The sequence below is a fragment of the Monodelphis domestica genome, chromosome 7 (genome assembly GCF_027887165.1).
Source record: "Monodelphis domestica isolate mMonDom1 chromosome 7, mMonDom1.pri, whole genome shotgun sequence".
In the NCBI taxonomy this organism is placed as follows: domain Eukaryota; kingdom Metazoa; phylum Chordata; class Mammalia; order Didelphimorphia; family Didelphidae; genus Monodelphis; species Monodelphis domestica.
Genome location: NC_077233.1, coordinates 290,933,659 through 290,948,240, shown reverse-complemented (window position 1 = coordinate 290,948,240; position 14,582 = coordinate 290,933,659). Strand labels below are relative to the sequence as shown.

The window sequence follows — 14,582 nt, the reverse complement described above, 5'->3', positions numbered from 1 at the left end:
CAATTAATTCACCAGGTCCTATGACTATGCATAAACTAATTTCAGGATCCTGGAATGCAGGCTATACTAACAAAAGAGCAACTCAGACACCTTCCCCCCTTTTCTGGATCAAAAGGTCATAGAAGAAATCCAGTCTTTAAAAATTAGAATTGGGCAAATAGAAGCTAATGACTTTACAAGACATCAAGAAACAATAAAACAAAAACAAAAGATTGAAAAAATAGGAGAAATTATGAAATATCTCTTTTTAAAAAAACAACTGACCTGGAAAACAGATCCAGGACACACAATTTGAAATTATTGGGCTACCTCAAATTCATGACAAAAAAAGCCTACACATCATATTATAAGAAATATTTCAAGAAAACTACCCTAACGTTTTTGAACAAGATGGTAAAATAGTAATTAAAAGAAACCCCTCCTGCAACAAATCTCCAAATGACAACCCCCAGGAATGTCATAGATAAGTTTAAGAGCTTCTAGATCAAGGATAAATTATTGCAAGTAACCAGAAAGAAACAATTCAAATATCATGGAGCCCTAGTCAGAACTACACAGGATCTGGCAGCTTCCACATTAAAGGACCAGAAGGCTTGGAATATATTTGAGAAGGCAAGGGAACTGATTTTACAAACAAGATTAACTACCCATCAAAAATGACTATATTCTTTCAGAGGAAAGTATGGTCATTTAATAAAGTATAAGAACTCTAAGCATTCCTGAATAAAAGACCAGACTTAAACAGAAAACTTGATGTCCAAATACAAAATTCAAGAGAAGCATGAAAAGGTAAATAAGAAAGAGAAAATGTTTAAGGGCTTCAATAAGATAAAATTATTTATATTCCTATAGGGAAAGCTGATATCTGTAATGCTTTAAAATTTTTAGCATAGTCATAGTACAAGAAGTATACATAGAGAGTGTGGTAGTAAGCTGTTTAGGATAATATATTAAAAAAATAAAAAACCTAGGGTGAAAAAGAGGATCATATTAAGGAAAATGGGAAGAGAAAAGTAGAATGGGTTAAATTATGTCACAGAAAGAGGTGTGGAGGTAGGGATACCATTATAGTGGAGCCAAGGATGAGGGTAGTGATGGGTAAAATTTAAACCTAACTCACATTAGAATTAGCTCAGAGAGGGAAGAACAGCCAGATTCCTGTAGAGAAGTATAAGGGCAATAAAAAAGGGAGTGTTGGGGAGGGGAGTAATATAAGGGAGGGATAAGTTGGGCGAAGTCATTAAAAGATCCTACAGAGAAGTATGAGAGGAATAGGAAGAGAGGTGTTGGGAAGGGGAGTAATATGAGGGAGGGGAAGGGGAAAAGGGAGGGACTAAAAGTAAAACACTGGTGTGGAGGGAAAGAGAAAGTGTGCCAGGAGCCATCTGTTAAGATTAAAATTTAGTTTTTCTGCTAAAGGTATTATATTTTTATGAGGTTTATTAAAGATTAAGAGATAAAGAAAATACCAAATAAGAAAGCACATGCAACCTACATTTTTGCCGGCTAGGTGGAGAACCGCCTGTTCCTAGAAGTGGAAGCTGAGAGAGAGTCAAAGTAGGTGGAGAGTCAGCTTAATTACAATTTCAGTTCTCGGCCTAGGTGAGGACCTCACCTGGGATTATGGGGAGCTCTGGGAGCTACCAAGGACTTCTGGGAATTAAAGTCCGGGGTTCAAATCTCCGTTTTTGCACACCAAAGACCACACTGTTTGACATGGTCCACGTGGAAACTGAGGACTGCAAAGCATCCCCCAGGAAGGATGGAAAAACCCACTGAAACCCCCCTAAGTGACTTTCATTATTAACTCCCCCTTATTATTGGAATTACCATGATTATTATTCTTACTTAGCCCTAGGAAAAATAGATCAGAGCAACATGCTTGCAAGGTTAATACAGACACTCTGTATTAACATTCATTTTATATATATATATATATAATAAAAAATAATAATAAATATAAATTATAATTAAAATAAACAGTCTGTCCCCCCAGGATATTACCAGGAGAGCCCACTTATAATATTAAACCTAAGGATTCTTATATACCCACTTAGATAGTTCCCTCTTTTCTAGGCATAAAAACTTCTGGTAAATCTGTGCTCTGAATTCCCCAATCTATATCTGAGTCATGCCGATTCTACCCACTGATCCTGCCCTTATCAACAATATTTTATTGACTATCTCCCTAGGCTTCCTGTCTATTGTTAGTTTCCATGGAAACATGTATATTGAGAATGAAACTGTGTGGCAAGTAGATGTGTGATCATGAGGGTATAAAATAAAGCCAGGCCTCAGCCAAGGCTGAGAAGTTTATTCTGTGAAACCTGTGCTGTGGGTTGAATGCAAAAGCTGTGTCCCATCCATCATTTTGCCAACACTGTCCCATCTCCAGGACCCTGTCTCCTGTGGGAGGCTGGCCCACCCCAAAGCAAAATGGCAGGATTAAAAGAGGAAATCAAGATAGAGGGGAATACACAGATGATAATCATAACTATGAATGTAAATGGGATGGACTTGCCCAAAAAGTAGATAGCTGATAGTAGAATGGATTAAAAACCAGAATCCTACTGTTTGTTGTTTATAAGAAACACATTTGAGGCAGGTAGACACACACAGAATAAAGCTAGAGCAGAATTTATTGGATTTCAAGTGAGACAAAAAAAAGCAGGAATAGTGATCATGATCTCAGAAAAAGCTAAAGCAAAAATAGATCTGATTAAAAGATATACACAAAGTAATTACATCTTGATAAAAGACAGTATAGACAATGAAGAAATAACAGTGCTTAACATACATGCACCAAATCGTATAGCATCCAGATTTAAAAAAAAAAAAATTTAGTCAATTTAGATCATTTAGCATACAGATTTTTAAAGGAGAAAGTATTGGAGCTTAAGGAGCAAATAGATTATAAAACTGTACTAGTGGAGGACCTAAACCTTCCCTACCAGAACTAGATAAATCTAACCAAAAATAAATAAGAAAGAAGTACAGGAAGTGAATGACCTTTTAGAAAAGTTAGAGATAATTAATATATGGAGAAAATTGAATAAGGATAGAAAGGAATATGCCTTCTTTTCAGCAGCACATTGTATATATATATATATATATATATATATATATATATATATATATATATATATAAACTGACCATGTACCAGGGGATAAAATCTTTACAACCAAATCCAGAAAAGCAGAAATAATAAATGCAATGCTTTCATATCAGAGTTCAATAAAAATTACAATCAATAAAGGTTCATGGAGAGGCAAATTAAAATTAATTAATAATCTAATTCTTCAAAATGGGTAGATCAAAGAAGAAATCACAGAAACACTCACTGATTTCATTGAAGAGAATGACAAGAGACAACACATCAAAATTTATGGGATACAACCAAAGCAATACTCAGTGGGAAATTTATATCCCTGAATGCTTATGTAAATAAAATGGAGAAAAAGCAGCAATGTTTACAACTAAAAAAATGAGAAAAAGAACAAATTTAAAACCCCCAGCTAAAGACTAAATTGGAAACCTTAAAATTCAAAAAAAAATTAATAAAATCAAAAGTAAAAGAACTATTAAACTAATAAATAAAACTAAGATCTGGTTCAATAAAAACAAATAAAATAAAAACTTTGATTAAAAAAGAAAAGAAGAGAATAAATTTACCAGTATCAAAAATGAAAAGGTGATTTCAGCTCTAATAAAGAGGAAATTAAAATAGTGATTAGGAGCTTTTGCACCCAGTTTTATGACAATAAACCTTATAATCTAGATGAAATGGATGAATATTTACAAAAATATAAATTGCTCAGGTTAACAAAAAAAAGGAAATAGAATACTTAAATAATACCATGTCAGAAAAAGGAATTGAACAAGCCATCAATGAACTCCCCAAGAAAAAATCCCCAATGTCAAATGAATTCCCAAATGAGTTCTTTAAAAAATTTATAGAACAATTAATCCCAACAAAATACAAACTATTCAGCAAAATAAGAAAAGAAGGAGTCCTACCAAATTCTTTTCAGGACATAAATATGGGGCTAATACCTAACCCAGGAAGACCAAAAATTGAGAAAGAAAAATACAAACCAATTTCTTTAATGAACATTGATGCAAAGTCTTAAATAAAATACTAGCAAGGATACTAGCAATATATCACAAGGATTGTTCACTATGATCAAGTAGGGTTTATACTAGAAATGCAAGTCTGGTTTAATATTAGAAAAACCATCAGCATAATTGACCATATTAATAATCAAAATGACAGAAATCAACAGATGCAGAAAAAGCCTTTGACAAAATAAAGCCCCCTTTCCTTTTGAAAACACTAGAAAACATAGTGAATAAAAGGACCTTTCCTTAAAATAATGAGTAGTATTTATTTAAAACCATCAGCAAGTATCATCATCTGCAATGGGAATAAATTAGAAGCCTTCCCAATAAGATCAGGAAGAAAGGATACCAATTTATCCCTGCTATTATTTTTTTTTTATTGTACTAAGAATTAGAAAGAAATTAAAGGAATTTAAATTAGGCAAGAAGGAAACTGAACTATTACTTTCTGTAGATGAAATGATGGTATACTTAGAGAATCCTAGAAAATCAACTAAAAAGCTAGTTGAAATAACTAATGCAAAATAAACTCACATCAATCTGTCAGCATTTCTATATTTCCAACAAAACTCAACAGCAAGAAATAGAATGATAAACTCTATTTAAAATCACTCTAAACAACACAAAATACCTGGGAATCTATTTGCCAAGAGAGATGCAGGAACTATTTGGATACAATTACAAAACACTTCACATAAAGAAAATTAGATCTAAACAACTGGAAAAACATTAATTGCTCATGAGTAGGCTGAGTTAATAGAATAAAAATGACAATTCTACCTAAATTAGTGCCATCCCTATAAAACTACCAAAAAACTTTTTGTAGAACTAGAAAAAATTATAACAAAATTCATCTGATAGAATAAAAGGTCAAGAATTTAAAGGAAATTAATGACAAAAATGTGAAGGATGGTTCCATAGTAGTACCAGCTCTTAACTGTACAAGTAATCATCAAAACAATCTGGTACTGGCTGAGTAACAGAAGGATAGATCAATGAGAATCGTCTAGGGGTAAATGACCTCACCAATCTAGTGTTTGATAAACCCATGTACCTCAGCTTTGGGGATAAGAAATCACTAATTGACAAAAACTTCTGGGAAAATTGGAAAACAGTATGACAAAAATTAGGTTTAGATCAATATCACACCCTATACCAGGATAAATTCAAAATGTGTATATGATTTATACATAGAGTGATATTATAAGTAAATTAGAAGAATGTATAAGAGTTTACCTGTGAGATCTATAGAAAAAGGATGAATTTATGACCAAACAGGAGACAGAGAGTACTACAAAATGTAAAATGAATCACTTTGATTATATTAAATTTAAAAGTATTTGTACTATCAAAACCAATGCTACTAAGATGAGAAGGGAAATAATAAGCTGGGAAAAAGTTTTTATAACAAATTTCTCTGATAAAGGTCTGATTTCTCAACTATGTTAAGAACTAAGTAAAATTTATAAAAATCCAAGTCATTCCCCAATTGATAAATGGTCAAGGGATAGGCAGTTTTCAGATGAAGAAATCAAAGGTAGCAATAATCATATAAAAATGTTCTAAATTCCACTTGATTAGAGAAATGCAAATTAAAACACCTATCAGATTGGCCAACATAATATTAAAGGAAAATAATAAATGTTAGAGGGTATTTGGACACTAATGCATTGCTGGTAGAGTTGTGAACTGATCCAATCATTCTGGAGGGCAATTTGGAACTATGCCCAAAGGGCTATAAAAGAATGTGTACTTTTTGATCCAGTAATACCACTACTCGGTCTGTATCCCAAAGAGAGAGAAAAAAAGGGAAAGGACCTGTTTGTTCAAAAATATTTATAGTTGCTCTTTTTGTGGTGTCAAAGAATTGGAAACTAAGAGGATGTCCCTCAATTGGAGAATGGCTGAACAAATTGTGGTGTATGATGGTGATGGAACACCATTGTGCTGTAAGATCTGATGAACAGGATGATTTCAGAAAGAACTGGAAAGTAAGGAAAACCAGGATATTATTATACCAGTAACTGCAATATTGTGGAATGATCAAATAAATGTAATAGACTTTGCTACTAACAGCATTTCAGTGAGCCAGGACAATTCTGAGAATTTATGAACAAGAATGCTATCTACCTCTAGAGAAAGAACTGTTGGAGTAGAAATACAGGTGAAAACACATGTTCTATCATTTGCTTATTTGGGTATTTGTTTGGGGGGTTGGGTTCTATTAGATTATTTGCTTACAAAAGTTGAGAATTTTTCTTAATTTCTTCCTTTTTATATTTAAGAGCCAAGGGAGCAAAAAGATTTCTGAGTAAGAGACCCCCCCCCTGCTGTGCAAACTATTAGTTGGTGACAGAAGGGTGTGACTTAAAGTTAGTTGCAGCTGGCAGCTAGAAAGGGCTTTTGGTCACTGGGTCACCTGGGGAAAGGGGTGTGTGGATTGCTTTCTCTGGGACTAACAATTGGAGACTGAGAAACAGATTTAAGGTCTTAACAGCCTTATTGATTATTGATTGATCACATTGGGTAGATAGATAGTGGGTAAATTATTAGATAGTCAGAGTAGAAAAGTTAGGCTGGAGCCTGGCTCTGACAGAAGGCACTGCCCTCGAAGGCAGATAAGATTCAGGTTTTTTAGAAAAATTTTAGTTAGGATTGGGATATTAAGTGTAGTTATAAACTATTATAAGATTACTCTCACTTTCTTCCTTTCTTTCTCCTATCCTTACTTTCCTAATAATAAACTAAGCATGTTGGGTTTAAGAAAATGCTCTCCTAACTTTTGTTCAAATTCTTACTTCCGAAATTTAACCCTTCACAAAAAATGGATAATATGGAAATGTGTTTTGCTTGATAATACATGTTTAACCCAGATTGAAATCCTTAGCTGCTCTGGGAAGAGAGGGGTGGGAGAAGGGAGGAGACAATATGTATTACATGGCTTTGGAAAACTTAGGTGGACATTTGTTACTAAAAAAAAAAAAAGAAAATATTTAGAAAGTAGAAACTTAATCCAAAACTTAATCCAACTCATTTGGCTGCTGTATCACCCCACTTTTTTATATTGAACTTGTATTCTACTAAGATTCCCACATCTTTTTCAGAACTACTTTCTAATCCCATCTCCCTTATCTTAAACCTTCAAATTTGATTTTTTTGGAACTCAAGTATAAGTCGTTACAATTTACATTTATTTTTACCCTTGCAATTATTATGTATTTATGTGTGTTTAAAATAAAGTCAGTGGGAAACTGTTACCTTCCCTTCATATTTAGGTCTTGTGATAACTATTATTGAATTACACTGTGTAATTTAGTAAAGAGGCAATGTTTTTCTCTTTTCTCTATTATTTGTGATATGTTTAAAAGATGATTTCTATTTCCATTTTTGGCTTTTGCAAATGTTATCACCTTGTCTCTTTTACTTTTCTATTTTAATTATAAGCACCTTCATCAGAAACCCAGAATTTATGAAGATAAGATTGATGGGGAGACTTTCTAATGCTCTTTCTTTTTTTCAACTCCTTAATTTTATTTAAGTTCAGTTATATTTTATTTTCAGTTCCAAATTCTCTCCCTTCCTTTACATATTCCTCTACTTACTAAAACGGTAAGAAAAATAAAGCCCATTACAAATATAAATGGCATTTCAAATATATTTCCATTTTAGCTATGTTCTAAAAAAATCAAGAAAAAGAAAGAAGAAAATATGCTTCAGTCTACACAATAAGGTCAGCAGTTCTGTCTCTAGGTATGGATGGCTACCAGTTCTTTCAAAGCTGGTTATCTTTACAATATTGCTATTATTGTATAAAGTGTTGTCATGATTCTGATGACTTCATCTTGTATTGGTTCATATAAGTCTTCCCAGATTTTTCGGAAGCCCTCTCCTTTATCGTTTCTTATAGCACAATAATATTCCCAGACATTCTTATACCATGACTGGTTCAGCCATTTCCTAATTTATGAGCATCCTCTCAGTTTCCAATTCTTTGCCACCACAAAGGAGCTGCTATCAATATTTTTGTACTTATTGACCCTTTTCCTATTTTCTTGGTCTCTTGGAGGTATAAACCCAATAGTGGTATTGCTGGATCAAAGGGTATTTGTTCTATGCTCCAGAATTTTAATAATGTTTTGGTCATAGTCCCAGGTTGCTTTCAAGAATGATTGTACGAGTTCACAGCTTTACCAACAGTGTATTAATTACCTATTTTTCCATATTCTCTGTAGTATTTGACTTTTCCCTTTTTTGCCTTCATGGGAATCTCATGGGAACGAGCTGGTACTTCAGAGTCATTTTCATGTACATGTCTTTCATTATTAGTGATTTTTCTGGTATTATTTGACTATTTCCTCTGTTTTACATAAACCAATTATGACCTCTCTTAATAAGGATATCTCCAGTTGTGTCAGTTAACCTATTTGCCTAACCAATGTTACAAGTGTGTTTTGTTGTTGTTTTTTAGTGACTTTTTTTTAAACCCCTACCTTCTGTCTTGGAACCAATATTGGTTCCAAGACAGAAGAGCAGTAAGGGATAGGCAATGGGCGTTAAGTGACTTACCCAGGGTCACCCAGCTGGGAAGTGTCTGTGGCCAGATTTGAACCTAGGACCTCCCATCTGTAGGCCTGACTCTCAATCTACTGAGGCACCCAACTGCCCCTTTTAGTGACTTTTGAAGAATGTAGCTCTTTGTAGATTTGGCTGGCAATATTTTACAACTCACAATCTGATTTCCCTATCAATGGAAACTGGAAAAGGATTCATTGCCTAGCATTGTCTTTGTGATGATCCGTAACTCAATCTTTGCTCCTCAGCTCCTGACCCTCCATGTTCTTGTGGTGATCTTCCCCTCCTACTAGGTGACAATGGATTGAACACTGGGAATGGAAACTAGAAGATCTGGGATGAAGCTGTGTCACCCTAAAACAATCATTTGACCTTTGCTTGCCTCAGTTTTCTTAACTGTCAAACGGGTATAATTGTAGTATCTACCTTTCAGGGTTTTTGGGTGGATCAAGTGAGAGAATATTTGTGTAGTGCTGAGTACAGTGCCTAGTACAAAGTAGACAGCTGATAAATATTTGCTTCCTTTCTTTTTCTCCTGGAGCCATTCCTCCACTTCCTTATAGGCATTACTCTCTGTAGGATCAAAATTGTACTTGGAGTAGGACTGTCCTCTGTACCATTGCTACCCACTATGCCCCTCAATTGAATTTGTTATAGATATTGTTTCAGTTAGTATTTTTTCTGATCGAGTATTAAAAATATTATCGGTAAGTGCAACAACTATCTTTGTTAAATCATCTAGATAATGAATCTCCCCCAAATGTTCCTCAGTTATCCCTCCTGCTCTGCTCACATAAGCTTCTTTGAGATATCGTATCCTCATTTAGAATTATGTTACTTAAGTCCTGCTCTAGCCAACAAACAGACAAGAGCTGAAAGTCCTGGCTATCAGCCCATAACCCTTGACTCCCATTGCCCTTTTCGCATTCATCCAGTCAGAGAATTTTGAGTCGAAAGGGACCTCAGGGCTCATGTCTAATCTCTTAATCTCATAGATTATGTTCACCTCCCCAAAGCTCTAACTGGGCGACTCATTTAGCCTTCCACATTCCTAGGCATTAATATGTGCCATTTAAAATTTGATTTGAGTTTACCAAGGGTTGCTGCTCAACAAAGCATGTCCAACACTAAAAATGCCAGCAGCCGCCTCTGAGCCTTGTGTGGGCTCATCCATTGTGCCCATCCATGAAAGTATGACCTACAGATAGCAAAGGGAGAGAGGCGATAGTGTGATTCCGATATTACCTCGGACCTACTTTCCTGTTCAGCACTTTCCCCACTTCCTATGTGCAGAGCTCATTGTTATTCCAGAGGGAGCCGTGGTCCTAGCGAGGAAGCTGTGTCCCGAGAGAGCAAAACTTCCCAATAACACGACCTGCTGGGTGCTGTAAGACTCCACCTTGGGATTTCTATTTGTGCGGGGTGCTCAGTGAGCCCGAGGCGTTTAGTTATCCTTAGATGACAAATAACTAGGTGAACAGGGGATGGCTTTCATGATGGAAATAGTTTACCTCCGATTATTGTGCCCTTTCCAAGAAGGCAAAGAAGCAGCGTGTGGAGGAGAAGCTAATGACTTCTTTGTGTTTTTCCTCCTCTTTCAGTTTTCATATTTTAATAAGCTTACCTTTCATGTCTCTCTCTATGCCTAGTAGAGCTCTGGCGGTTGCCAAGGGAACGATTACCAAGGTTGCACATTCTGCATTACAAGGTGACGTGCATGGGGGAGGGAAGGAGACATGTTTTAGAACAAATACGTGGAAAAATAGAAAAAAAAAAACAAGTAAGAGATAAAAGTACTTCCCTTATTGCAGGAAATCTCTTCCAGCGTAATAGTACAAGGCACTTTGTGTGGGAAACTCTCTATTTTGGAAAGGCTTATTGTGCTTCGCAGATCTTTTAATTCAGAGCCTTCGTATGAGTCACAAAGTGTCCCCACTTGACAAATTGGAAAAATAAAATGATGGAGAGGTTCCGGCTCCCTTGAAGTCACTCGTACGTTCAAGAATGAGCTGTAGCAGGGGCTCAGACGGTCGGATACCCCAAAGTACTCTCTAATTGTGGAAACATGCTCTTTTCTCTTGTACTCTCCAGTCCTTGAACAAAGCAACCCGAAGCTCCAATACCAAACTCTTCAGGGTAGTCATTGCTTATTGACGTGATCCCATAGCCAAGACTCCGGAGGCAAGCCCAGATGCCACGGTCTCCAGGATGCTAAGCCTGCCCCTCCATCCACTAGATCCACCACTTTCACCTCACGGCTGCAATAAAATGGGCATCTGTTCATATGACACTTAATGTGGAGAAAAGAATTCCTAACAATTCCTTAAAAGAGCCAACTAACTCTCCTTGGAAATAAACATTTATACTTAAAAATGTCAAGTAAGTTAAAATGATGGAAAATGACCATTAGAATTTGAAACTCTCGGAATTTACTTCAAACTGCCACGTTACAGTATTCCAAATGGTATTATTTGTGGAAATTCATTTTCAAAACCTTTTAGTGAGGTCTTTAGATTTCTTAGATAGACTCTCACACAATGCGCTTTTGAGAGTCTTCGAGCGCGTAGGATTCTAGCTTGCGGCTCTGAGTCCGGTGTTTCGGCTGCTAGTCGTTAAACCTTGTCCTGTCGCCGTATTGTGACCTCTCCTTAGTAAAAGGTTAATGACGAGCTCTCTTTATTGAATTTAGAGCAAAGCACATGATGCGACTGTCACCTCTTGCTTCTATACACTAGTTTTGATTACCATTATAGGACCCATTCACGTTCTCATGTTTCTTCTCCCTCCTCCTCCTCCTGTCTACTCTGTGGCCCTCTCGATGATCATTAGCTCCTCCATAAAGAGGATGGGAAGAAAATAGAACGGTAACAGGTCACGATCAGACCAGGAAGGCTACTCTCTTCTCATACAATTATTTGTTGCGCCTGCCTAGATAGATAGGTGGTGTTGGGGATAGAATGCTGGACCTGCAGTGAGGAAGACCTGATTTCAAATTCAACTTTTGTCATTTATGAACTGTGTGATTCTAGACAAGTAATTTAGCCTCTATCTACCTCAGTTTCCTCAGCTCTAAAATGGGAATCATAATATTACCTCTCAGGGTTGTTATGAGGATTACATAAGATAATATTTGTAAAACCTCACAGTGGGGGCAGCTGGGTGACTCAGTGGATTGAGAGTCAGTCCTAGAGATGGGAGGTCTTGGGTTCAAATTTGGCCTCATACACTTCCCAACTGTGTGATCCTGGGCAAGTCACTTGACCCCCATTGCCAGCCCTTACAGCTCTTCTGCCTTGGAACCAATACACAGTACTGATTCTAAGAAGGAAGGTGAGGGTTTAAAAAAACCTGGAAAAGCTAGGTATGCAAGAGCTCTCAAATGAGAGGTCGTTGTTTATTTATTAATATTTTGATTTTGATAACCCTAAAAACTGGAAATATAAGAGAGACAAACCTATCAATAAATGTAAAATAAATAATACAAGGGATAAAAATGTAATAAACAAAAAATAAAAATGGTAAGTTTTGTGGGACCTTAAGACTCTTATGTCTCTGTATTAACGAATAAGATATATTATTTATCAGTTAATTTAGAGTCACTTTTATTGCTGATCTGGATAGTTGTGGCAAAGTTGCGTATTCCCGTCTCCCTGATGAGGGTCTAATAGGCAAAAGCTTACTTAGTTGATTTTGCTGTTATGGTAAAGCCTAAAACTCAAGAACTTGTTTACGTCAAGGGAGGCTGCGGTTACTTTTCAAATTTCACGGTGTCTTAACTCTAGGGATTTTTATGAAGCTGTCACATGACTGAACAAGTCCGGTGGTCAGTCAGCCCAACTTGGAAGCATTAGGCTTTCTTGGAGTAGTTTCTAATCTGGGGAAGTCTTACTGGTCCCGAAGCATGGAAAGTGCACTCAAAGTCTTCTGCATGGACAGCTCCTTTTCCTTGCTCTCCTTAGCCTGCCATATCCTGGAATGCGCCGACGGCCTGGCTCGGGATGTTATCAGGACCATAGGTCAAGCTTTTGAGCTTCGATTCAAGCAGTATTTGCGATGTCCGTCCAAGCTACAGGCTCTCCATGAATGGTAAGTGCTTTGTTGGGAAAGCAGTTCTCTAGGACGGTGTTTGGTATTAAGGCTGCTAAATGTTTTCTTAACAGAATCACCTGGAATATAATATGGTAATGGCAGGCGGAAATAAGCAGATGGACTTCAGCATTGGGAGAACCATTTCATACAATAATAGTGACACTAAAAGCTATTTCGCTGTAATTGTTTTTCTTTCCTGGAATGGTTCTATGCGTCACCTTTCACCAGGTTCATTCTACTTCTCATTGCATCCATCTTATCAGCATCAATGAAAAGCAGTGGTAAAACCTTCCTCTTCTTGGCAGTGGCTGCTACTCAATGAAGTTATTGAGCGCACAGCCTGTGCTTTCTGGAAGTTTACAGTTCAGAACAATAGCATCATCTATGTATCAGTGCTTTGCCTTCTAAGAGCCATATTTGAGCTAATGATTGCATAATGGCTGAAATTATTTCCCCATAATTTCCTTATATTGTAAGAAGATAAAATAAAAAAGAAATGCCATTGTGAGCCAGTTAGTGTTAAGATTCACCTGATCTAAAGTCCTGTTTATGATAGAAACATCATTGCTCAGTGGTTAGGCTATGGAATGAGAAAGGCTGACACAGTGGTTTAATCCTGAGTGAGTCTTTTCACTTCTCAGTGCCTCAACTTCCTCATCTGTAAAGTGAAAGGGTTGGACTCGATGGCCTTTAAAGTCTCTTCCAGCTCCATAACTATGACCTTAGGAACTCATAAATGTGTAGTAGTGGAGCATGGTTGCAATCCACAATGTAAAACTTAAATGTTTAAGAATGAGCTGCCCTTCCCTTAAGACCCTGCTATATGTGTGTCATCTGGGATTCTTTCTAAGTCTTCTTGGGCCAATTTAAGAATATTTTTAGCTTGCACTATCTCCTTGTCCCATTAGTTTATAGTCTATTATCCAAAATATGACTTTGTTTACTTGTCTGAAATTCATTTTTTGAGGAGGAGGGCATGTGATCCCTAGTTCTAATGTTTTATTTTTGGAATTGATTAATAAAAGATGCATTTCCTATATTGCCTTTAATGATAATATAGATCTTTCATATTTCTTTTTTGGCTTTCATCTTTCTTCATAGTTCTATTTTTGTTTTTCATTTATCAAAAATAATTTTTAAAAACATGCATTTCCATGTAAGGGCACATAAGTAGTATTTTTATTCCCAGGTTCCCAGAATGAAAAATCTCCACTATACAGAGGGTCTGCTCTCAATGATTATTTCTTAACATTTTCTTAATAGATTTCACTTTTTATTGTGAGAAAACAATTTCAAATGCATGTTGGAATGGAAGCAGATTTTAGATTTACTACGTTGAAGAGGTAGCATGAAATAATGAAAAGGGCACAGGACTGAAAGTTAGGAGATCTGGTTTGTATTTTGGGCCTATAGAATCTTTTTTTTTATTCTAAACATTTTTTTATTTGGTCATTTTCAAACACTATTTATTAGAAACAAAGATCATTTTCTTCCTCCCCCCTCCCATTGGCACTGCTTGATTCCTCTGGCTATCACATGTGTCCTTGTTCTGAGCTCATTTCCATGTTATTGGTTTTTGTATTAGGGTGTTCATTCAGAGTCTTTCCTCAATCATATCCCCATATCCTCTCCATCCCTGTAGTCAAGCAGTTGCCTTTCCTCGGTGTTTTTACTTCCACCATTTGCCCTCTGCTTGTGGGTAATGTTTTTTTTTCCTCCTTGATCCCTGCAGGTTGTTCAGGGACATTGCATTGAGACTAATGGAGAAGTCCATTACCTTTGATTGTACCACAATGTATCA

The 14,582-nt window shown here is 36.2% G+C and overlaps 1 protein-coding gene across 1 annotated transcript in view; it reads left to right on the top strand.

Moving 5' to 3' along the window:
* The window catches only part of SHC3 (SHC adaptor protein 3), a 150,521-nt gene that overhangs the window by 97,352 nt on the left and 38,587 nt on the right, over nt 1–14,582 (top strand). Inside the window, exon 7 of the mRNA XM_001375787.4 lies at nt 12,652–12,778. Within this exon, the coding sequence (XP_001375824.2) occupies nt 12,652–12,778 (127 nt within the window). The remainder of the gene's footprint in view (nt 1–12,651; nt 12,779–14,582) is intronic.